The sequence below is a fragment of the Gracilinanus agilis genome, chromosome 4, assembly GCF_016433145.1.
Source record: "Gracilinanus agilis isolate LMUSP501 chromosome 4, AgileGrace, whole genome shotgun sequence".
Lineage (NCBI taxonomy): Eukaryota > Metazoa > Chordata > Mammalia > Didelphimorphia > Didelphidae > Gracilinanus > Gracilinanus agilis.
In genome coordinates this window covers 383,700,309-383,725,687 of record NC_058133.1, presented here as the reverse complement: position 1 = coordinate 383,725,687, position 25,379 = coordinate 383,700,309, and the positions used below count along the sequence as shown (strand labels likewise).

Below are 25,379 nucleotides of genomic sequence, written 5' to 3'. Positions count from 1 at the left end.
GTTTGGAATCCTTTCATAAAGTAGAGGGGAAGTTAATAAGGCAAAATGTGGGAATTACCACCACTTTATATGCTTCTTTTCACCTTTCTACCAAGTACCTATGGAAGATTATAGAAATGGAAAGTTAACAAGTAGGCAGATTAGTATAGATACAGTGTCTTTACTATCTGACATGGTATCCAAAGGTATAGTCCTCTTGGGAAATTTGGAAATTTTGTTGTTAAAACTCTTATCTTTCACTTTACACATAAATTTGCAACTTTATAAGAAAAGAAACTGTAAAATTTTCTTATCTTTGCTTTTGTAGGATGATGTAGGTGTAGCATTGTGAGCATAAAGCATTTGTGGGGTTTTTTTATCTTTGTATCTTTTCAGAGTGAGGAAGATTAATTCTGAAATGTTTCCTTTGCAGAATGTTTTCAGTTCTGACTTTACTTCTCTATGTCCAACTGTTATATTATATTCCCTCCTCTTGCCTACTGTGAATCATTACTTAGAAGTGTTATATGATTAATTTCAAAACTTAATGTAAAATTTAAGAGTTCCATTTTGATCCATTTCACTTTAGCTCTTCACTATAGTATAAGAACAAAGGAAAAAAGAAAAATGCTATTATTGTTGAAAATTAGTTTTGTTAAAATGATAAATCATTTTCTCCACCATTTGTATTACTATTTGACTAGTTTAAACTTCCTTCTTCCCCTAAACTTATTGAAGCTTGATTAGGGTTTGGAGACAACACACTGCCAACATCTAATATTGTCTAATTTGAATACCCATACCTTGCCCAACTTGAGAGATCAATGGTAATAGATGAAGATGACCAATTATAAGCTTAGAGAAGTGGTTTAATGAAGTACCACTTTGTCACAGTCTAATTAAACAAATTTTTCCCATCCTCATAGGATTGAAGATATAGAAGTAGAATGGATGTTAAAGTCATTGGGTTCTACCCCCTCCTGATACAAATGAGGAAATTAAATTTTGAAAGAAGTTGATACTTACCCAGCGTCATTCAAATAATAATTTACAGAACTAGATTCAAACCTACTTGATCAGATTCCCAAATCAGCACTTTTCCCTCTTCTGATTCCCAGTCAGAAAGAAAGAATTATTCTGACTACACTATGGACTATGTACAACATTCCAAACCTCTTTAGCAAAAAAAAGAGTATCCTTTTGCCAGTAATTTATAGCTTCTTAACCTTTAATTAAGAGTCCTAGTTTTGTTTTTACAGTGATGAGTATAATAACATCATAATAACTGATACTTTTTTCCTTGTATTTTGAAATTCCCAAGCTGGACATTTGAATTTTAAATTTGCAGCCTGTGTTAATTAAGAGAAGTTTAATTGATCTATCTTTTGAGTACAGTCATTTTCGAAAAAAAGAAGAGAAAGAAAAAGAGGGAGGGAGGGAGGGAGAGGAAAAGACGGTGGCAGGGACAAGGGATAAAAAGCAGAAATTGAAGGTAATATATTTTTTCATGAGCTTTGTTTCCCTGCAGTGCCCAATGATCCACTTGTGCCAACTGCTGTGTTAGGTGAGGACCTAGTTCCTTATCACCCAGTCCTGCATGGATTGTGCTTCTTTGCATGGTTTTGAGGTTTGTCAGTAAAATAACCGAGTGCAGTGCATGGAGCAGCTTGTTTCTGATGATAGATAGCCATATTCTTATTAGACAGTGCATTGAAAGTCAACTCACTACATAGTTTATGAACTCCAATGGCAATAAAATTAGAGTAAGTGCCATGTTTAGAATAGTACGTTCTTTAATTCTGAGTTTTACCTGAACTGGAGCTAAGCCATGAACTACTCTTAAAACCTAATACATTTAGATCACCAAGCCACTAGAACTAATCCAAATTAAGTCATCCATCTGGTCAAAAACTTTTTACTTAAACCAACAACAATAATTTAAAAAAACACTCTAAATTTATGATTAACTTGAGTATAAAATAAAGTGTAAATTATATGAGATTTTCTACATTCTGCTTTAAAATACCTCAAGTAAATATTTATAATTAAGCAGTATGAATAGGGGAATTTAACTTTTAGATTGAATTTGCATGTCAAAAGAATACAAATAAGGTTAATAAAAATTTGTGAATTTTTGCATATGATAATTACTGTTGTAGGTAACTCTTAAATGGTATGCAGAAGTTCCATTCAAGCAATATTGAATAGATGTTTTGCTTATTTTTTCCCTCTCCAAAGAAGACCTAAGAAATATGTCTTTATAGTAATAAGTTAAATGGAATAAACAAAAACTCATCCTCTTGTGATTTGAGGAGACTCCTATGAGCCAATAAACTGGTTTTAACTTGAGCATTTATTTTTCTCTGTCTGCATATATACTATGCTTATATTTAGAATAAAGGTACTAATTCGGTGCCTAACACTATGCCTTGCCTAAAGTAGTCACTTATATTAGTTCATTCAAATTGAACTTGAATTTGGTTAAACAAAAAGTTACTTTCCATACACCATAGAAATCCTTATATAGTTATTCATCTTGGTAGAGAATAGATATATTCTAACCAAGTGGCTATTATTCAGAAATCTGCTTATCTTTACCTCTTTTGCCCTTCAACTTCTTTGGTGATCATTATGATTATCCCAGTGATAAAGCATGTAAGGGAGACATTAACAGATGAAGAGGGATCAAGAGGAACAATATTAGGGAATACTGGGCACCTAACTACATATTAACAGGACATGCCCTGCTTCTACCCTGTACCCCCAAGCAATGGATCAATAATTGCAAGAAGCAAGGAAGTTAATTTTTTTAATTACAATGTCATGTAATTGTTAACTAAGACATAATATTATGATAGGAAATTTTGTCATCTTAGTTATCTGATTTATCGATATTTTGAGTAATATTCTGGATATCAAATTGCCATGTAAGGAATAGACTTGGAACAGAGCTGATCCTAGGGGGCAATTTTAGCATTGCATGTATTTTCATTTTTTCTTTCAAAAGATATTATAGTTGAAAATGGTTTTTAAAATAGTGACATTTAAAAAATATTAAACTTCACTTAATCATGGTTGATATGCTAACCGTTTTATAATTTCTTCGTTACTAGAATCCTAGGAGAGAGAGAGAGAGAGAGAGAGAGAGAGAGAGAGAGAGAGAGAGAGAGAGAGAGAGAGAGAGAGAATGTGTACATATTTTGAGGAGGGAGTGGTTGTATTATGCTTAATTTTGTTTTAAGAACCATTTTAGGAGTTACTTCAAATATTTCTTAATATTTATAGCTATTTAATGATTCAACATGGGATTTTTAATATTTATTCATATTTTTGTGTTTTACTGCCTCATTGGGTTAAAGTCCCCATTACTGGTAAGTGTATTACAAAGCAGTATAGAAAGCCTATGTAAAATGTGAGAAAATTTTAAATGCATATTCTTAAATATGTGTAACAAGAAAATGATGGGTACATGTCAATCATATTATTACATGGTTAATTGAAATGTAAATGTATTGAGATGAAGAATTCATGTGTGACAGTTCTAGAGATCTTTGGTACAGCTTTTTATATTACATTATTCAAAGATTAGTACAAAGGGTACAGCCCTGTCTATTTTCCCATTTGGATAGAGTCATAAGAAGGATTGACAATATGGATGGATTAAAACACATGCTGGGTTTCTTACAGAGTTTTTTTAAAATCAGAAATATTCAGCTGTTCAACAGCAACAGGCAAAATGTTTATATATGCCCATGATTTGTACTGTGTCTCCCTGGCTCTAGTTCAACTTGTTTTTTTTTTTCTTTTCATTTTACTCTTTTGAAGTTATGTGAACTATTGAGTTATTCTTTCCCTTTTGGCCTAAACTATATGTTATGGACTATGCCAATCAAATGGCTTCTGATTTTGTTTCTCAGCGAAGTAGTCCTCGTATTTATTCTTTTAAATCATTTGGATTCATTGTAATACTTTGACACTACTGAATCATATTTATGAACACACTAGTAATAGGACAAAGAAAATACTTCACCAAAAAGCTCATTTTCTGAATTAAATACTTCAGGAAGCTTGTTAGTTAAGATATATTTCAGTCATTTAGAGAATGATTGTGTTGTTGACTTAAATTTACTCCAAAGAATATAGATCCATTTATCCTAGCCAGGAGACAAAGATAAAATGCTCCCCTCCTCAAAAAAAAAAACATTAAGCTGAATTTTGGAGAAGAAAGCTAAATTTTGATGCTGAGTTTTTTTCCCTTTCTTGAAAGAAGAAAAAAATTCTTCACAAGGTGTCAAAAAATGGATCTTTTGTCAATTGGTACTAATGTCATTTGATAGAAGTACTACATATTAGTACTACAAAGATGCTAATTTCAAAGATTTTATATTAATTACATATGGAATGTTACAAAATCATGTTACTTCATCTTTTGCTGGCAGGTATAATATAATGTTTCTCAAAGCATTCCCATAAAGATATCTTAGAATAATACAATTGTGAACAACTAGGTAGCAAAATGGATAGAGCACCAGGCCTAGAGGCAAGAAGACCTGGGTTCAAATTTGACCTCAGCCAGTACCTACCTGTGTTAACCTTGGCAAGTCATTTAACCCCAGTTGCTTAATCCTTGCCATTCTTCTATCTTAAAAATCAATACTAAAACAAAAGGTATGGGTTTTAAATATAAACAATTATTGGAATTGAATTTCACAAGAACATGATCATTCAAATCCATTTTATCTCCATACATAGCATGTCCTTATTCTTATATTATATTAGAATGAGTTAACATTTTCTCTTTTTTTTATGCATCTTTGCTTTTGCCCTTGTTTCTTTGCATCTCACATAACTACTTATAGTGTTAGAGTCCAGCTTTATCCAGAATATTTTCCCTTCTGTTTAGGCATATTAGAAGTATCACTTACCCAACTTGAAATATCCAACCTCACCCTCACTTATGAGTTATAAAAATATTCTTCTTTCCTTTCTGACTTAACATGTATGTTAAGTGGCTTTGCCCAACTAAGTGGCGTTTGACTGTCAACTTGTTTTGGGATGAAAGAGTCCTTGTATTTATTTATTTATTTTAAGCATTTGACTTGATCATAATACTTTGACACAATTGAATCATGTTTATGTCCAATTGGCAAAAGACCAAAAAAAATACTTCATGGAAAGGCTTATTTTTCCAGATAAGACAGTAGTCTTACCTCCAAAAGACCAGTTAAAATATGCTTATTATATAAGAATTGTATCTCTCACCCTCTCCATCCATTGATATAAGTGGGATAACTAGTAACTTAGCTCAGGACCCCATGTGTATGATGAAACCAGCAAGTTTTGAATTGGAATGGGGAGTGTAGTGAGCTTGGGAAGCAGTAGCATAAAGCTGCAAAGACAGAAAAGAGAGGTGTAAAGGACCACGTACTTTAGAGGGTAATAGAGATGGTACTGAATAAGAACCAACTACTTGCCTAGGTGAAAACAAAAAGGTAGGGGGGATAAATTTAGTTATAACTAACATTTGCATAAGTAAGAACTCTAAATCTAATTTTCAAAAATTTAAGTAAAACTAGTGACCTTTTGTGTTTAATAGTTCTGCTACCATACTGACTTAGACATTATTACATTTTTACTTGACGCCTAGATCAAAAGCAAAGACCTGGACTTTTGTCTTTATGGAGCTGATAGCCAAATGCTCTATGATAGTTATTTTCTTCTGGGATATGAAAGGTCCAAAATGTCTACTTTTAAAATTTTTAATAAATGACTTTTCCTTTTTAAATTCTCTGGATTGTGAAAATGCTAGATGAGAACCACAGTGCACCAGCAGAGTCCAGCCGTCTCCTTGATGTACCTCGATACCTTTGTGAGGGGACTGAATCACCATACCAGACTGGGCAGTTGCACCCAGCCATCAGGGTGGCGGACTTATTACAGCATATTAATCTCATGAAGACGTCAGACAGCTATGGGTTCAAAGAGGAATATGAGGTGAAGACTTAAGAGTGGATTTTAAAGTTATTATTATTACTGGGTTGTTGTTGATTTTCTTTTTTGTATTTTAACAGATGCTGGCTAGTGAGTTAGCTATGAGAAGTATGGCAAAAGAGGCTAGGACAGTGGTGCACCATATACTACCAGGAAGATTAAAATATTAATATCATTAGCAAATCAAGACAACAAAGCATTTAGTTTTATTAAGCACCTACTATTATGTGCCAGGCATTGTTCAAAAGGTTAAGAATACTTGGCTTCTTGCCAAGAAAGATGACCTCCCCTTTTCCCCCCCCAAAAAGAAAACAAACTGCTGAAATAAGAACTTGAAGGCTAAAGCAGAGGTTGCTAGTAGTTCTAAAGCAACATAAATATCTGAAACCTTTGATTAAATACTTATATATGTGTGTGTGTTATTTTATTTTTAATTAGCAATTTATATTATAGCATATTATATTTATGTATAAATATAATGTATAAAATAATAATGAATTAACACATATACATATATACATATATTAAAATATACACACTAATTACTAAAATTACTTGATTAACTTGGACCCTGATTTTTTGGGTCCTACTTGCCATTAGTGTCAAATACCTATCTAGAAAAAGTAGTCCATCCCACTGAACACAGAAGCTTAGAGGTGGAAGATACCTCAAAGTCTTTCTAGTGTAGCCCATATCTGAACAGGAATCCCCTCCAAAACATCCCTTACTTATGGGCCTTATTAATGATAGTGTCAAGTCTCAAGCTAAAATATAAGAAGTATTTTTCCTAGTCTCCCTCTGAGATTAGCTCCAATTTTCCTTTTATTCATCTTGCTGGTAACAAGAGTTGTATACATACTGCCTGGTACATAGGATGCACTGAATAAATGCTTCCATGCTTAATGATTTAAAATAGGTTCACTTTTCTTCAACCTTTCTGAGGAGAATCCGATTAAACTGGTTGAATGAATAATAATTACTCACACTTGCTACATTCTAAGATTTTAAAACTTTTCCCTAACAGCATCTATAACATAAGCAAGATTACCCCCATTTAGAAAAGATAAAAATGAGACTTATTCTGGGTCATGTAGCTAGGAATTGTCAGAGCAGAAATTCAAAACCAGTTGTCTGTTGACCCAAGGCTCTCTGCTTTTTGCAATACAATAAGCTATCCCAAGTACTCTATTTGCATTGGCAACTCTATTGTCCATATCTGACTTCTTATTATTTTTACTGTTGTTATTTAATTGAATAGCATAGTTCACAAAGATAGTTTAATATGAATGTTATTATTTGATCTTTTTAACAAACCTCTGTGGCAAGTCTGGTATTGTTATCCCCTCATTTGGTAGGTAAAGAAAGTGAGGCTTAAGGAAAGGAGCTAAGATTCAAACCCATGCTTTTTGATTCCAAATTCCACCTTGTGTGTTTGTTTCCTAAGATTTGAAGAACAAACAAACAATGATGTAGGCCTAGTAAATAGCCAGGTCAGAAATGAAGAACAGGATGGGAGAGATTCTTACTCCTCTCTCCCTTATAGGCATCTTCCTAATTAGAAGAATATTAAGACTTCAAATACTTAGGAGATAATTTCAGTGATAGAGCCAAATTCCCTCCATATGGTGAGCTTGAAAAAGCCCTTCTTGACACTCTTCAATAGTCTAAGTAATATACCCAATTAAGAAGAAAAATTCCTCCATCTTTCAAATGAAGCTATGCTATTAGTTAGCTTAATAAGAAAAAAAAAGTCATGAACTCATCTCACATTGTCATGATCTTTTAAAAAATCCATTTTATGTGCAGATTTCTTAAGTGCCTACCATGTTTTGTTTTAAAGTATTTCAGGAGGCAGTTTCATACTGCCAGAAGGAATAAGTTATAGTAGCCAACTAAGTGTACAGAAGTAAACTGTTTCATGAAATAGCTTACGCTTATTTTGTATAGGTTCCTGTGAACACCTGACTTCAAAGACCCCATATGCCGTGTGAAGTGAAGCTTAGCTTTTCATGAAAATAGAAAACCTGCACATCTTTTAAATTGCTACAAAACTTGGTGAATAAACTAATATACAAACTTTACAGTTCTAAGATAACTGACATTTTTGGTGACTTTTTTTAAGCTCACATTTGGAAGGCAGTTAGCACAGTGGGTAGAGCTATGGGTCTGAAGTCCAGAAGATGAGTTCAAATCTAGCTTCACACACTTACTTTGTGTCTTTAGCAAGTCATTTCATCTCTCTTAACCTCAATGTCCTCAGGTGTAATAGCAGCTCCCTCCCACAATTGTTGTATGGCATAAAAGAAATGATATTTTTCGTGTGCTTAACACAGTGCCTCACACACTGTTTAAGTACTAGCTGTCATTGTTATTGTTGTTATTATTATTATTGATAGAACTCTCTTTTAATAAACTTCAAAGATTTTTTTTTTCCCGGAGGTGATATAGTGTGTTTTTATATAGACTCAAGTACATATAAGTACCTAGACAATTGGGATGTGAGTATGTGATTTGGCTTATTGATTCTTTTAAAAAATAATTAAGGGGGGGGGCAGCTGGGTAGCTCATTGGATTGAGAGTCAGGCCTAGAGCCTGGGTTCAAATCCAGCCTCAGATACTTCCCAGCTGTGTGACCCTGGGCAAGGTCACTTGACCCCCATTGCCCACCCTTACAACTCTTCCACCTATGAGACAATGCACAGAAGTTAAGGATTAATAAAAAATTTTAAAAAATAACTAAGGGGGAAAGTCTAAAAATGTATTTTTCCAATTATTTAGCAAAGAAACATTATTTTAATAGCTATTTTTTAAATGTTTTTATTTTTTGATAACTTTCATACCTAATACTGTTCTGTTTAAAACAGCCTCCATATAGTTCTTTCCTTCTCTATCATGAAGTTTCAATTGCAAAGATGTTTCTTAACAGTTTTTTATAGCTCATCTATACAAATATTATCTTCATTGCTAGAGGAAGGATTTGAAGTCTGAATACTCAAAGCTGTTGGCCGTTTTTCAGGTTTTTTTCTTTAGCAATTTTGCTTTTTAATATACAGTAAATGATGTGTGATCTTATAGAATATCTAAATTAATACAGCATGATCTTAATTTAGAGAGCTGAATGGGTTCATCACTGTGTTTTGTTTTTGTTTTTGTTCTTTTCCTAGAGTTTCTTTGAGGGACAGTCAGCATCTTGGGATGTGGCTAAAAAAGATCAAAATAGAACAAAGAACCGATATGGAAACATCATAGCGTGTAAGTTTCCATACCCTTTTCACCGAACATGTATCTCATGTGGAGCTCTGATTTTGTTAATTGCCTTTTCCTCCGTGTGAGGTTTAAGAGAATCTCAGAGGGTAGCACATCTGTTTAGAAAGTCAGCCATTTAATTTCAAACAACATTATCTATTGGCTGTGTCTCTATGATTGTCATCATCCTCATTAATTAAATTGACTCAGATTCCTCACCCAGTGGAGATAGCCTGCTGTTTGATTTCATGTTTGCCCATAAATGCATGGAGGTGTTATTAAACAGCTGAGAATGTCAGGGTAATAAAAAAAAAGTCACTTATAGATTACATAAATTATAGTATTGCACAGTGAGCATATTCCCACATGCCTTTTGCAGTCTGAAGTCTACGTCTCTGAATTCTAATTGTCTCATGGTGATTAATATCGGGGATTTTCTCCTATCAGTTCCTGAGTTTAATTTAAATATCTTGGCTTTAAATGTGGGAAGTATAATAAAGTAAATATCATATGAAACCATAGAGGCAATGGAAAAGTAGTCGAAACAGAAATGCTACATAATGTTCATTGACCTAAAGCATCCTATTCTCATTTTAAAACAATTTAAAGGATGCTGCTAAAGAAACGTCAGGATTTTCAGTTTATAAAAGTTAAATGTGATTATGAGTCAGAATTGGTTTCTCTCTTCGGATCTCTTGCATATTTACAGTGAAGATCCTACATTCAGATTTGCACAAGTGTCTCTAGTATCCACATGGAGATTGATGCAACTCCAGTTTTATGAATGTAATGAATTCCTAAATGCTAACTGCCTCTAAGGAAAATTAATTCATGATATAACAGGTTTAATTACCAAATCTAGAAAATTGACATTAATGTGGACATCCTGGTATCTCTTTTTTTCTCCCCCTGTTCAGATTAAGAATAAAACTTATATTAAATTACATTATATTCAGGCAAATTTATTGTTGTTAGTCGTGTCTGACTCTTTGTGACCCCATTTGGGGTTTTCTTGGCAAAGATACTGGAGTGATTTGTCATTTCCTTCTAAGGTGGATTAAGGCAAAAAGGGATTAAGTGATGCCCAGATTCATACAGCTAGTAACTATTGGAGATCATATTTAAACTCGGGTGTTCCTGACTGTTGGCTTACCTACTTCCTAAGCGAGTTTGAAAAGTAGCTAGCAAAGGATGGAAGGATGCACATCACTAAAGTGCATGACTAAGCTCTGGTGATGACAATAGTAACCAATATCTATATTGAGCTTTAAGATTTGCAATACATTTCATGCATAATCTGATTCAATCTTTACACCCACCATATGCTTTTGGTGCTAATATTTTTTCCCATTTACCAATAAGGAAACTGGGGCTGGTAGGAGTTAAATGACTTCTCTCAGGTCACATAGCTAGTTAATATCTATGACAAGATTCAAACTCAGGGCTTCCTGACTCCAGTTACAACACTGTCAACCATACCACCTATCTGCCTAACTGGTAATTTCTATTTACAGGGTGTCCCAAAAATCTTAAAGCTTTAAAACTGGCACTAAGGCTTTTGGGACTCACCACAAATCAACAGTTCATAGTTATATGGGTTTAACATATGTTATCTTATTTAATAATATTACAAACCAATAAGAGAGTAGACTATTATTTCCCTCATTTTTCCAGGAGAAAAAAAAGACCCCAAGATATATAGTGGTTAAGTGAATTTAAAATTTTCAAACCACTAATATTTAGTATTTGACTCTTAAATATGGTGTGCTTCTCACTACACCAGCCTACCTCAGTAAAAGACTTATGATTCCATTCAGCAAAATATTTATCAAGGGAACTGACTTCCAAAAGAATCTCTTGTGTGTGCTTCTTTTCTGTTCAGTGTCATTTCACATTGATGACTTTTAAGTCCATGTAGTCTTAGGAAACTACAAAATGTTGATAATTTACCTGTATTGTTTTAAATGTGCAGATGACCACTCCAGAGTCATTTTGCAACCCGTCGAGGATGATCCTTCTTCTGATTATATTAATGCCAACTATATCGATGTAAGTCTTTAATGTGTTGTGCTTATTTCAACTTTGTTGACTTCTGTATATGAATCTTTTTTTGCATGTTCTACCTATAAATTGATTGATAGCTTTTAAAAAATAAAGAACAAACTGTACACTTTTCCTTGTTCTACGTCCTAGTACTCACTGACGTTGTTGTGCTTTCTTTCACACCTGACTTTGGTTTGGGCTGTAGATTTGGCTGTACAGGGATGTAAGTACCACTATATGTAAATAACAGCACCCTATTTAAATATTGACTTTATCTACTCTTAATTACAGTTCTTACTAATGCCTATTACTAGTGTATCTCTGCATGCTTCACCCAGTTAACATCATATGATAAAAATATATCTGTTCTTTCTTTTTTGTCTGTGACTTCTGTTCCTTGTGTAAGAAAAGGTAGTTTAGCCCTTCCCCTTCCTGGCTATATCTAGTGGGGGAAAAAAGGTAAAAATGTTTCACCTTTGCAATTCATCAAGTATTTGAGTTTTATTTCTTGATGGTTTTTGTTTCTAACTTTTTTTTTTCTGTCCCTTTCCCCAAACTATGTGAGAAGCTGGATGGTATGATGTGTAGTAGTAATGCTGAAACTCTGTTTCACATTCTATTTTCTGCTTTACAAAATTGGTGGGAAAATTCGTTTGTGGAGTGTGGTGGTGGTTTTTGGAAAAGTAACATTTCTGACAATCAAATTGGTGTTCCAAATGTATTTAAAGCATTCTGATCAATTAGGTGTGGCATAGGTTGTCTTATTGTCTTATGATTTTACAGAATTATAGCTATTAGTGAGTATACATGCAAATAATCTTTTAAAAATTTCTATAGCTAAGTTCTTTTGAAAGGAAAAGAAAACTGAATTACTGCAATCTGGTTGTAAAAATGATAGAATTTTAAACAATAAATTAATTCAAAAATGTGGGATAAAATGATAATCTTTTGAAATGAATGTTTGCCCAATTTATAAATTATATATATAAATATATGTATGTATATTAAACAATTTAACATAAAAATCACAGCTGAAGATGAGCATGCTAATTTCAATGATCATGAAAGAACTATTCAAAAAATATTAGAATTATTTTTATACTTCTTTTGTCAAATCTATTCATTCACTTGCTTGAAGAGACTTTCTTTAGTTTATTACAATTATTACTACCTATTGCTAAATAATAATAAGGTTGAATTTCACAAGTACAATGTGAATCGCATATTTGCTTTTCTTCAAAGTGTTTCAGGCTTATTTGATATTTTAACAAAACCACAGTCCCCACTATGGTACATTTAGATATCAAAGGATTTTTTTCACAATAAAATATTTTTAAAGAGCCTCAATTAATCATTTTTAATATCTTTTCCCTATTTAGTATTTTAATCCCAGGTTAATCTTTTGTCAGAATTTATATACTGGAACTTTATTATAATATTATTTTCTACAGTTATCTCATAAGTGTTATAAGTTAAATGTGTCATTCTGAATTTAGAATTCCTCTCAGATGAAATTTGGTGCCAAATATCAAACTATATTGTCATTCTATTATGAAATTCCAGTGATCACATACATACTTATTTTCTTTTTTTAATTTAGTATAAGAAGTCCAACTACAAAAAGCAGAATTATGATGATAAGATCACTTCTGACAAAAAAAAACTTTAAGAAGAAGAAAATATTGATTGTTCTTCCTTTTATATGTTGATGTCCATTAAGTTTGGAGCCCAGAGGTCTTCACATAGAGTTTCAGTGGAGATTTAGCCTTTGCCATTTTACACATGATCACCTACATTGAGTTCTTCACACCCAGACATAAAAAAGTGATACCCTCTCTTACATTGTTAACCCATAATCAGACCTCTGTGCTTCAAAAACAACAAATTCAAACCTTAACACCACCACCACACTTAGTGATAATTAAATGAATTTTGAATTTGTCTTCAAGGATCTGTCCTATGTCAGACCTGTTAGCAAAGTATCTTTTAACACTTCAATATGTTTTTGAAAAAAAAAAAACAGATGTTTTACCCAAGATTGTGTGTATACACATTTTTAAAAAATGAAAGTTTTTGTTCAGGTCGAGGGTTGTTTGTTTAAAAAAATCTTACATATGTGTGCATGTTTATAATTGTGTGTGTATGAACATGCACAAATACAGTTGATAATCTTGATCACATTTATAGAAAATGGTTGTTTCGAAACATATCAGGTTGTTAATTCTATGCACACATGCATTGTCCAGCTCTAACATTGGAATGTTCAATTATTATTTTATGGTTCTAATATGTCTTTGTCCATTTGTAATTCACTGTGATGTATTTTGGGCTAATAAAATAAGAACCTAGATCTTGTACACCATTATCGTTGGATGTGTGTGACCATAGACCAATGGGAAGGCATAAAACTCTTTAATGGAATATAATGTCCACAATAAAAGGACTCTTTTAATGAAATAAAATGAAGTGTACTGGAGTCATAAAATAGTGAACAGTGACTACTTTATTATTCTAATCAGATGTTTATATTTTCTTTTCAGATAAAATATATCTGTAGTTTGAGAGGTGAATCATAGAAATTCACTATTCATTTCTTGGCATTTTATAATTTAACCTTAATAAAGGATTTTCTATACCGTCTTATGCCTTCATTCTTTTATTTTTGGCAACATTACACAATGATAATCTCTTTGCTTTACTATTTTAGGGATACCAGAGGCCCAGCCACTACATTGCAACCCAAGGTAAATTAAATATTTATGGCCTTCAACTGCTTGAACACATGGGTTGATGCGAACATGATTTAGGATGTAGACTCTAAACAACCACCCCAATGCAACTATCAATAATATGGAAATAGATCTTGGTCAATGACACATGTTAAAACCAGTGGAAATGTGTGTCGGCTACAGGGTGTTGGGGGGTGGTGGAGGAGGTGGAGGGGAGAGTAAGAACATGAATCATGGAACCATGAAAAATTTTCTAAAAATAATTTTAAAAGGGGGGGTCTAAAATTAATTAATTAATTGAAACACCTCCCATTTATACTGTAAAAAAAAATCTTTTATGGCCTTAACTATATTAAAACAGTAAGATAGTAAAGGAAAGCACCAAATGTTCGATGTAACACAAAGTAACATCTCGTCTTTTTTCACTTGTATAGTTGCAATGTTAGAACCTCCATCCAAGCGGAACACATATAAGTAAAAGCTTGTGTTAGTGTATTAGAGCTAGAGGATGCTGAGTAACTTGTCATATTGATGATTTAGTCCTCAGTGTTCTGGCATCACAGAGCACTTAGCCAAGAAAGTCAGTGTAAAAGAATCACTGATCTCCTTAGTGAAGGGGAACTAAAACTCAGCCTCATCCTGAATGAGGTGACTGCCTCCTTGAAGCACAGTTTGTCAGTGGGGAATTTTAGTGGCCCAGGACCAATTCTGTTATAATGAGATATTAAACTTTCTTCTTGCCATTTCTGGACAAGGCAAAACTAGAGACAGACAAAGGGCCCAAGGGAGCTTTGACAAGTTATATCCTACTAGAGAGGAAGGGAAAAGCAGGGAAATCTTGCTGTTGCAGCACAAAAGAGGCAGAGAGGATTTTAAATTTTCTATCCAGGTTGATCATTGACTATCTGAAGAGGAAAAAAAAAAAACAACAACTGCACATCTGTCTTATGGAAAATAGAAGCAGGTGGCTCTAATCTAATGTTTACTGTTTTGTCAGAGGTCATATTCTAAGTATTTCCACATATCTTCAGGAGTAATTTAGTTTAATTGTGCATCATTTTAAAGTTGGAAAGGTCGATGGTGATGAACAGCATTTGAGTTTTACTGTTTTAAGTGCACTACATCATAGTAATACATTTGCAGGGATTGAAAATTTATCAGCAAGAATGCATCTTCATTAGCCACCAAATGGGCATTGTTTCTAAATAATGGGCATTTATTCAATTAGCATTATGGGCTGTTTTGTTCATTGTTAGTGGAAGGTTCACCTTTTTCATGGTGATTTGAAAATGGCTGGACCTAATGCAAAAATAGATAAAAGTACCATAGAAAACAATGATATTGATGGGTATATAAAGAACAGGCAGACAGACATAGCAATATGCTGCATATCAGTGTTTTTTTAATACCAAATGCTGACTCAAAATGAACTTAAATGCCATCTCCTGACAATTTGTTCTGTATGTCTGATTGCTTTTGATGTGTTTTTTCCTACTTTTTTTCATATCTGAATTCTACATTAATTACAAGAATAATGAGCATACTTGCTATTCCAGAGTCTGGATTATTGCAATAACCTAATAATTCAGCTCTCTGCCCAACTTTAATACATCCTTCCTAGGTCTGCCTGTTATCCCACCTCTATTCAGTAAATTCTGGTGGCTCCCTTACTTTCATCATCAAATATAGACTCCTCTCTTTGGCATTTAAAACTCTCCACAACCTTCCTAAGGTTTCCTAAGAATTTTCATTAATTAACCCATTATTCACTTTTGTGCTCTCTGTGGTCCAGACATACTAGCCAACTTGCTGTTACTCTTACAGAGTGCTCCATCTTCTGTGTCTGGGCCTTTGCTCTAATTCTACCCCACATCTAGAATGTTCTCCCTCCTAATGTCTTCCTCTTAGAATTCCTTGGCTTCTTTCAATCAACTCAAACACTACTTCTTTTAGTAATTATTTCCCCTAACCCTTAGCTGCTAGTGTCATCTCTTCTAAGCCAGTCTTCCATCAAATCTGTGTTCATCTGTTATGTGCCATTTTATGGCTCTCTCCTCCATTAAAAGGTAGATTCCTTGAAAGAAAAGACTTTTTTTTCCCATATTCCCAACACTTAGCATAGTGATTAATACACTGTAAAGGCTTAATAAGTGCTTTTTAATTGATCAATTACTTTCTTCTTTCTTTTGTAGGTCCAGTCCATGAGACAGTATATGATTTCTGGAGGATGATCTGGCAGGAGCAGTCAGCCTGTATTGTAATGGTTACAAACTTAGTTGAAGTTGGCCGAGTAAGCAACCTGTTTTTGTTTCTTTGTTTTACTTAACAACTCAACAAATCTTTAATACATAATGTGTAGAAACTGTCTTTACAGCTTAGTAGAAGAGTGCTACAACTAAGTAACAATGATACAAAATAATATATAAGAAGATAAAAAAAAGTGGAATCCAAGTACTTTGTGAAGACTGAAAGGAGAAAGACTTCATGCAGCAAGTCACCTTTTATTGAAGCTTCCAAGCGTTTTAACAAGCAGAGTCTATAAGAGGACATAGAACCATAGAAGGAAAGAGAGCAAAAGGAAGCACAAATCATATACAGGGAATGATGGTTTTGAGTGGTCATTGGTTATATGGAACAGATAAGTGTTAAATATGACTGGAAAGTGAGACGGTGTAGAGCCTTCAATGCCAGGTATAGGTATCCAGATTTTACTCAGGAGGCAAGTGGGAGACATTGAAAGTTTTTTGAGCAGCAGAATGACATTGCAGATCTGTCAAACTGCCTAATATAATTGGTCTGGTATGAGAGAAGGTTTACAGTGCTGATCAGATGGCCTGCAAACAGGATGAAATGTTTATAGGTTGTTGTAATATTTCAAGTGCTTGGTTTTAAGGTCCTTTATAAGGATAGTGTTAGTAGATATTATTAAGTATTAAAAGATATTATTGAGGTAGAATTTGCATAAGATAAGTAAGGAAGAGGGAAATCAAAGAGATCTCAAACATGAGAGAGTAAGGTAATGAGGGTGCTATAATCAGAAATATCAGTCAGAGGTTGGTTTAGGAGCGATAATAAAGCTTTATTTTGGCTCTGTTGGGAATGAAAGTTCAGAGGAAACAATAGTTAGAAATATTGATCTGGGGGTCATATATCTGGATATAATAGGTGGAGCGTGAAAGTTGATGGGCAGCCAAATAAGAGAATGAACAGAGACAAAATAAAAAGTTAGACCACAAATGCTTGGGACACATTCAATTTTCAAAGTGGGGAAGAGGTAGGAGACCCAGCAAAAAAAGAATGAAAAGGATCAGTTAGAGAGATGGAGATGAAATAGAAGAATGTGGCATCTCTAAAGGTGAGGAAGCAGGGCATAGCCATTGCTCTCAAATGCTCCAGAGAGGGTGAAGTAGATGAAGACTCTAAGAAGAGTTGTTTTTTTCAACATAGAAGCCACTGATGAATTTTGAAATAGAATGGGGGGGGAGAGTAAGAACATGAATCATGTAACCATAGAAAAAATTTCTCTAAAAAAATGAATTTAAAAATAAAAGAAGAAATAGAACATGGGAAGTATGAGTGTATACCAGAATCATTTTTTGTTGGCTGACACTTTTTTTAAAAAAAACAGAACAAAAGTTAGAAAATTTTTCTATTTTCTGTAAATAGTAGACATTGCTCTTAAAATCAGTACTCCATATTAAAAAGCTAATGATGAAGACATGCCTCTTTGACCTCTGAACATTTCATAGAATTCATTTCAATAGGCAAATATCATCCGTTGCTTTAGTAAGTCTGCCAGTCGGGTATACAACTGGTGTTGTCATTTCATTGATGATGTGATGATGCTGATTTCAGAAGATTGGGCTTCTAATTAGTCATCTTTGATTAAAACTTGATAGAAATGGAACCTCAGACATAAGAACTTAGGTTCCTGGATATATTTAAGTGTCTCATTTTGATGTAAATTATCCTGTGTCTTCACTTTCATTCTTTTAACTTTTTTTCTCCATTTGCCATTCAGGTTAAGTGTTATAAGTATTGGCCTGATGATACTGAAGTTTATGGTGACTTTAAAGTAACTTGTGTAGAAATGGAACCACTTGCTGAATATGTGGTTAGGACGTTCACCCTGGAAAGGGTAAGTATTTTAAAACTCTGTCATCGCGATAGTAAAACAACTGTCATAATCAACCAGCATATATTAAGCACTTTCTATATGCCAGATATGTACTCAGTGCTGAGAATGAAAAGAAATGAAAAAGAAAAAGCACAATCTTTGCTCACAAGGAGCCCACAGTTAACATTTTTGTATTTAAATTATAGCAAAAATAATGATTTTCACTGAAAACACATTGCTAATAGTTCCATCCTATTAGAATATTATGAGTAGCAAATTTCTCCTTGCTAAAAACATCATTGTATTCAAATTAAGCACTTTATACCGTAGCCAACTAGCTTCCAATTGAAAAATAAAGCAGTTTTTTCCATGAAGGAGAAATTATTTCCTTCTAATTTGGAAGGAGGGGGTTGAAGGCTAGAAAACCACATTTCCTCAGGAGTTTAGTATAAGCTATCTTTTTATTGACAAAATTATTCAGAAAAAACTTATTGGGGGCAGCTGGGTAGCTCAGTGGATTGAGAGTCAGACCTAGAGCCAGGGGGTCCTGGGTTCAAATCTGGACAAAGACACTTCCTAGCTATGTGACCCTGGACAAGTCAATTGACCCCCATTGCCTAGCCCTTACCACTCTTCTGCCTTAGAACCAATACACAGTATTAATTCTAAGATGGAAGGTAAGGGTTTAAAAAGAAATTATTAAGCATGTTTGATAGAGAATCATGCTAGGTGAGGGTGTGGAAAAAGAGGAACTTGATCTAAGGCAAAGTCTCTATGTTCTTGGAAGTTACACTTTAAGGCAGTAGTTCTGTTCTCTCACTTGTGATAACAGAATGTGGACTCAACTCCAGGACTGAAATGAACTAGCACTACTTACCTTACAGAAGCAAGGCTTTGATGAAATTTTGGACTTGATCTCAAAAAGTAGCATTAGGAGAAAGTTGCAGTGAGGCAAAAGTTGACCCCTCAAGAAATTATTACCAAGATCTTATTTACTCATTAGAGTTGCCCAAAAGTAGAATAGGCTGGTATGAATTGGAGGTCTTCAAACAGACCATCCTTTTTAATGATGAAGGAGAATTTCAAACAAAATATCCTGCCTTGTCAGGGATTTTGTGGAAAGGATTTCTGCTCTAGTAGAGTTTGGATTACATTGCCTCTAAGGCCCTTTCAATTCAATGACTCTATAAAATAAGAAATGAGAGAAGAGCCAGAGGGAGTAGCAAGGTTGTCCCCTTAAATAGCCCTTACTGCCAAGTAAGATAAATAGGACTGCTTGTGGTGATGAGAGGCAAGCACAGTAGGGACAGTATCTCAGATGCTACCCTGAAGACAAAGATATCTTGATGAGGATATTATTCTACATAAATATGTAGCATTGTACTCAAACATGGGAATAAAACTCAGCTTAATCAGTTGGAGATTGGTGACTATGCTATATAACTTTACTTCGTTGTAAAAAGGATAAGTGAATGGGGAAATGCAGGTCCATCTACTAATCATGACCAAATTCTGACTGTTTGGAATGAGACTGTTCTGCACATGACAAAATAACATTAAGTAAAAGTAAAGGACCCAAGAGGAAATTATTATCCCTTTGAATCTGGGGCTTGAAAGTCTAACTTTGTGAAATGACAAATTATGAAGTCATATTTATAGTTGCAGAGATTTATTTTAAAACAATTTGTACGTGAATTTTAATGATTTAATTATTGGGAAATGTTAAGAATATCTAGGAGACTGGATCCTTCTAATATCTGATTTTAGCCTGAGTCATCCATCATTGGCACTTCTCAAATCATTCTATTTCTCTTCTTTAACACTTCCAGTAGATAGCCTATAGAAGGGAGGAGCTGTTCTTGGAAACAGGATACCCTGGATTCAAGTCTTGCCTCTGTTATATACTAGTTATGATAATGGGCAAGACCTTTCATCTCTCAGTGCTCTGAGCAACACTCGAAAGTATAGATGATTTGTTAATAATCTTTCGATGGAGGGGAGTTCCTTGCTCCAAGAAAATCAGAAGTATGGTCCAAAAAGCAAAACCAAAGAAAAATATCCTTTCTAAAATGATTGATATGGTCAAGGGGTAAACGATATGAGATTTGCCCATAAAAAAGATTCTTATATCATCTGTGGATTTTGATGGCTTGTCTTACTGGTTGCCTAGCAGTAGAAAATGGCAATGTTTTATATCTATTTTTCTTTGGCATTGTTTCTTTAGCATATCTCTATTAATTAATACAATTTTAGGCCAATGTGCTATAGAACTGGGATAAACAGAAATAAGAAAAATGAAACTTGTCCATAATATAAATACAGAAGTCAGTAGTGAATTTAAGGCCATAGTATATAGAAATAGAATGCCAGTCTTAGAGTCAGAAGTTCAAATCTGGCCTCAGTCACTTACTATCTGTGTGACCTTGGGCAAGTCATTTAACCCTATTTGCCACAGTTTCTCCTCTATAAATGAAATGGAGAAGCTAAAGGTAAACCACTCCAGTATCTTTGCTAAGAAAAGCTCCAAATGAGAACATGAACAATCAGATATGAATGAATAAACAACAACAACAGAATTTAAAGAGTATCTATTCCTTTTTCTAGTGGAACAATAACTAAAAAGATATGCTTAAAATAAACCAGTTTTTTTTAGATCTTCCATCCATCTTTCAAAATGCACACACTCATGCACACAAACATGTATAGAATTTAGTTTTCACATTGGTGAGTTACAAGTAACATGGAAACATTAGTCACAGACTTTTGCAAATGTTCAACCCTTCACTGATTATCTTTCTAAAAAGAAATCTGAAAAAAGAAATGTTCTTTCAGGTTAAGGAAAGATGTGACCTAGCATAGCAAAAGAAAGTAAAAGAATTTTTTAAGATTGCTATATAATGGGACAGAATAAAATTGAAAAAAGATTATGAGCTGATAGCATTTTAGAAGTGAACCAACAGAAATGAAAAACTAGAAATTAAAGCAGTATTTAGAATTTCCTTTCATCCTGTGACTCTCCTACTCAGAGACATTCAGTGACTCCCCATATACAGAATAAAGTTCAAATGATATTCAGAGTCAGGTACTGGCCAATCCCATTCTGTGTATCCAGATATGCCTCTCTTTCTCTAGAAAGAACCTCTCTTGTAGCCAAACTGCCTTCCTGAGTATGTCTTTCACTTTCTCAGCTCCATACACTTTCCTTTAGCTGAAATAGCTTCTTCCCGCCTTTCCATGTATCTAAATTCTACCCATATTCTGGGGCTTCTTTCAGGAAACTCTCCCACATCACTATCTAAAAGTTATTTCTCCCTTCTGGGAATTCATACCATTAATGTCTATATTTGTACTTGGCAGTTAATTATGTACCGCCCTCTCACATCTCTTATGCTATGTTGTCGTATCATTCTTTTACTCTTGTTTTGTTACTTAACTTTTACTCAAGGTATGCCTTTCTTTTCCAAATAAACTGTGGGCTTCTTAAAAGGGAGGGTCATAACATTAGCTTATGCTAGAGTAGGACATAAAATTCAGGTGTTCTGACTCCCAAGTTATGTGCTTTTGCTAACTCCTAGCAATGGTAGATGGATGGGATCCATTTAGTTAATTTAGAAAGAATAATAAAGCAATTCTTATATATATAAGACAGAAGACAGGGTGATGGAAAAGAGCAATGGTAACTGTATTAATGCTGCTTCCCGCCACTTCTGCTACAACTATTTTTATTTCTGGCAATTAAGTTCAACAAATATATGAAATATAAGTGCCTACTCTGTGCAAAGCACTGGGCTAAGCCCTGAAGAAGATCAAAAGATTACTAAGAAATGCCCATATACTGATGCAGTATCCACTCTACTCAAGGAGAGAAAATGAATTCCAGTATGTAGGGACCATAGGATTACATGGATCAAGAAATGGAAGCTACCTAAGAGGCTGTCTAGTTCAGCCTTCTCGTTTTATAGATCAGAAAATTGAGACTCAAGAAAGTTGTGACTTACTTAGGATCAAACAAAAAGTAAGTGCTGGATTAGAGGAGACTTCATTGAGGAGATGAAATTTGAGGCAGGTATTAAGGAGGAATAGGTAAGAATTTAGTAGGTGAGGAACGAAAGCTCCTGGCCCAAAATAACTGAAGGTACAAGAATGAAAATGTGCATATAAGGACTAGAAAAGATAGCCCATTCATATATAAGCAGTTTCCCTAAGGGCTAATCTTTCAATGTAAGAGTCCTTTCTAAATTGTTATCTTAAAAATAAATATTCTATCCATTGACTTTTTTTTCTTTAAATGAGTGGTGGTATTATGAATGAATGAATTCACCAGACAAATTTCTTTCGCTTTATTTTTAATTAATCAATTTGGACTTGGAATTGTATAGGCAATGTGGTACAATGGAAATTCAAATACAATAGGATTCAAATCAGAAGACTTGGATTTATATCAAAATACTGACATTAACTAGATAAAAGTCCCTTTCCTTTATTAAGCCTGTTTCCTCATCTTTAAAAGTGCTTGAATAATACCATTACTGTTGACCTCACAAGATCGTTGTGAGAAAAGTGCTTTGGAAATATTATAATACAAAATATATTAAAGTGGAAATATAATACATATATATATGTGTGTATATGTATGTTTACATACACACACATTTTTTTAATGAGACCTGTATTTTCATTGTTGTAGAAAACTCACTCTCTTAATGCAGATCTGCAACTGTTCTCTGACTTAGTCTGAGAGAGTTGCCCAGGGCCCTGAAAGGGTTACATGATTTGCCCAGGATCATTTCACCAGTAGGACTTATTGGGAATTTTCTGACCCCAAGGCCAGTGCTATTATCCTTACACCAGACTGTCTCTCCAGATTATAATTTTTCATAGAAGCAAGTAATTTTTGATCAAAAGGAACATTTTTAATGGTTTACTAGGAAGAAAATCAGAATAAAGGAGATTCCAATAATCAGAATAAAGGAGATTCTGAAACTATAATACTAAGAAATAATTGAGGAGTACATTAAATATTCAGCATAAGAGATAAAGGAGAATGCCAGTGATTTTTGTATTATTGTGCTTATTTCCAAAAACTTCTTTCTGAAACCATCTCAGTGATATGTATACCAAAACAAAACAAAACCAAAAAAAAAATGATGGGAAGACTACTTTTAATAGAAAACCAAACACATACTGTATTTTTACACAAAATGTAGGTGATTTTGGAACAGGCAGAGCAAAACTTTCTGATAGAAGGATTTTATTGCTACTAATGCTGAAGAGGATGAAGAATAAAAATAAAAGTGCTAGGGTGTGCTTCTCTAAAATGAGGAACACACAGTTTTACCTGTACGATGACTTTAGTTTCATCTCCTACATAGCCTGTGAATAAGAGTGTGCCCTTGGGACCTGCAAAAGACAGTGATTAAAGGTATACTGGCAGAGAGACTATCCAAGACAGATAAATCATAAGTTTCAGTGGTATCTATAGAAAAAATATGAATTTTTGCCTTCTTTTTCCTAAAAGGTATATGTGCTCAGTAAAAGGGGGATATATTTTAACATCAAGATATCGAGTAGGGGTTTATTATTATGGTCAGGATGTGTTTTAGCTGGACTGAGAGAGAAAGAAACACCTTTGTGCTTTTCTAGTAGAAATTAAGGAAAATGTTGTATGGCCTTGTATATAATTTTAATCTTTTAATTTATTTTTTCCCATTAGCAGGTATTTGTTTTTATTTCTTCCCCACCTCCCCTTCACTATCAAAAAAGGAAAATATATTTCTTTCTGTAATGAATATTTTATTTATTTTAATTTTGAGTTCCAAATTTCTCTCCCATCCTCTCCATCCCTGAGATGGTAAGCAATCTGATACAGATAAAAATACTTTTAACAATTAATAGTTCCACACACATCTTAGATCCTGTCGTATGGCAAGTGCTGGGCTGTGCAAAAAGGGATAAATAGATATGAATAAGACATGGCCCAAACTCTCAGGGAAACTAAAGCTATTATTATTATTCACTCCCTTCTCCAATCACCTCTAGCTCCATGTCCCACATTTAGTTAGTCATCATTCTAACTCTAGATAAACCAACAAATCCTCGACCTTTTAGATTTTAATTCTAATGTTTTGGTCACATGTCCAGGGCATTTGACTCAATATTTGGCAATGAGAAAATGTTTGAATCCATGCAAATGACAAGTAGGGACTCTTCCAGGTAATGTGGATCCAAAATTTTAAAAAGAGGAGAGGAAGATTCTTATCAATTTGGGAACATAAAAAAACTGGCTTGCCATCACTGAAAATATTCATGTTTTGATAACTTTGTATGAAAAAATTTATTGTTAATTAGATACCAGATGGGCTCTTTTATTCCCTGGAAACTTTTAAAACCTTAATCAGAGACAGAAGTGACAATTAGAGTAATGATTCCCAAATAATAGTTATTGCGTCCTTTACTTTGCTTCCTGATAATTAGGCTTTTAAAACTCCTTGCACATGTCTCACCTAGTGGTGGAGTTTACTGAAGCATAATTCCATCACAAATAACTCTTCTGAGTATTGAAAGAACCTATGCCTCAGGCAGCTAAGCATCTTCACCACACACTGAAATTGTACCCTCCCTTCCACCTCTAAGGAAACACACTACTGAAAAAAAAGGGGAAAACACCTACTAATATCTGAACTTCATGGTCAGACTATGGTAAGAGCCTTTCTACACTCCCTTTTCTACCATTATATAGTGAGTGAAGATGCACCTCTCCCCGAGAGCAGCTTTTTCTGGGCAGAAGACAGGTTCCTTCTTCAGAGTTGGCAGTTCCTTTTCTATATCTGTGGCCATGCTACTTGCCTTACCTACTATGCTGACTATGCTAAAATTAGTCATGCTTCAGAGATCAAAATAAAATACCAGATGAATCTAATTCAAAATTAAGTTTATTGATGAGAGTGCCAAAACTGCAACTCAGACTACATTGGAAAACCATAGAGACATAAAATTGGCAAGAGTCCTTTTATAAGCAGGAAAATTAAGAATTGAAGCTTATATTTTTCCAGTGGATCTGGTCATTATTTAGTAAGTTTTTCCAAAAAATGAGTATTCCTTTGACCATTACCTTATGACTCCATTGTTTAATATCCTATAATTAATATTATGAAGATGATTAGTGCTTATTCACACATGATAGGCTGCTTAGTAAATGCTTCTTTGATTGGTTAAAACAATGGCTTTTTCTTTTTAATATAATAAAGCATGAGAATCTGTCATAAACACAAAAC

General features: G+C 33.9%; 1 protein-coding gene across 6 annotated transcripts in view; it reads left to right on the top strand.

The window, feature by feature from the left end:
• The window catches only part of PTPRK (protein tyrosine phosphatase receptor type K), a 733,127-nt gene that overhangs the window by 675,118 nt on the left and 32,630 nt on the right, over window positions 1–25,379 (top strand). For 2 of the 6 annotated variants that reach the window (XM_044676952.1, XM_044676956.1), the window contains 9 exons: window positions 1,508–1,543; window positions 3,339–3,350; window positions 5,789–5,973; window positions 9,135–9,222; window positions 11,189–11,265; window positions 11,465–11,482; window positions 13,967–14,003; window positions 16,181–16,278; window positions 18,010–18,126. In XM_044676952.1, the coding sequence (XP_044532887.1) occupies window positions 1,508–1,543; window positions 3,339–3,350; window positions 5,789–5,973; window positions 9,135–9,222; window positions 11,189–11,265; window positions 11,465–11,482; window positions 13,967–14,003; window positions 16,181–16,278; window positions 18,010–18,126 (668 nt within the window). The remainder of the gene's footprint in view (window positions 1–1,507; window positions 1,544–3,338; window positions 3,351–5,788; window positions 5,974–9,134; window positions 9,223–11,188; window positions 11,266–11,464; window positions 11,483–13,966; window positions 14,004–16,180; window positions 16,279–18,009; window positions 18,127–25,379) is intronic. The other 4 variants (XM_044676955.1, XM_044676950.1, XM_044676954.1 and 1 more) reach the window with 3 other exon arrangements.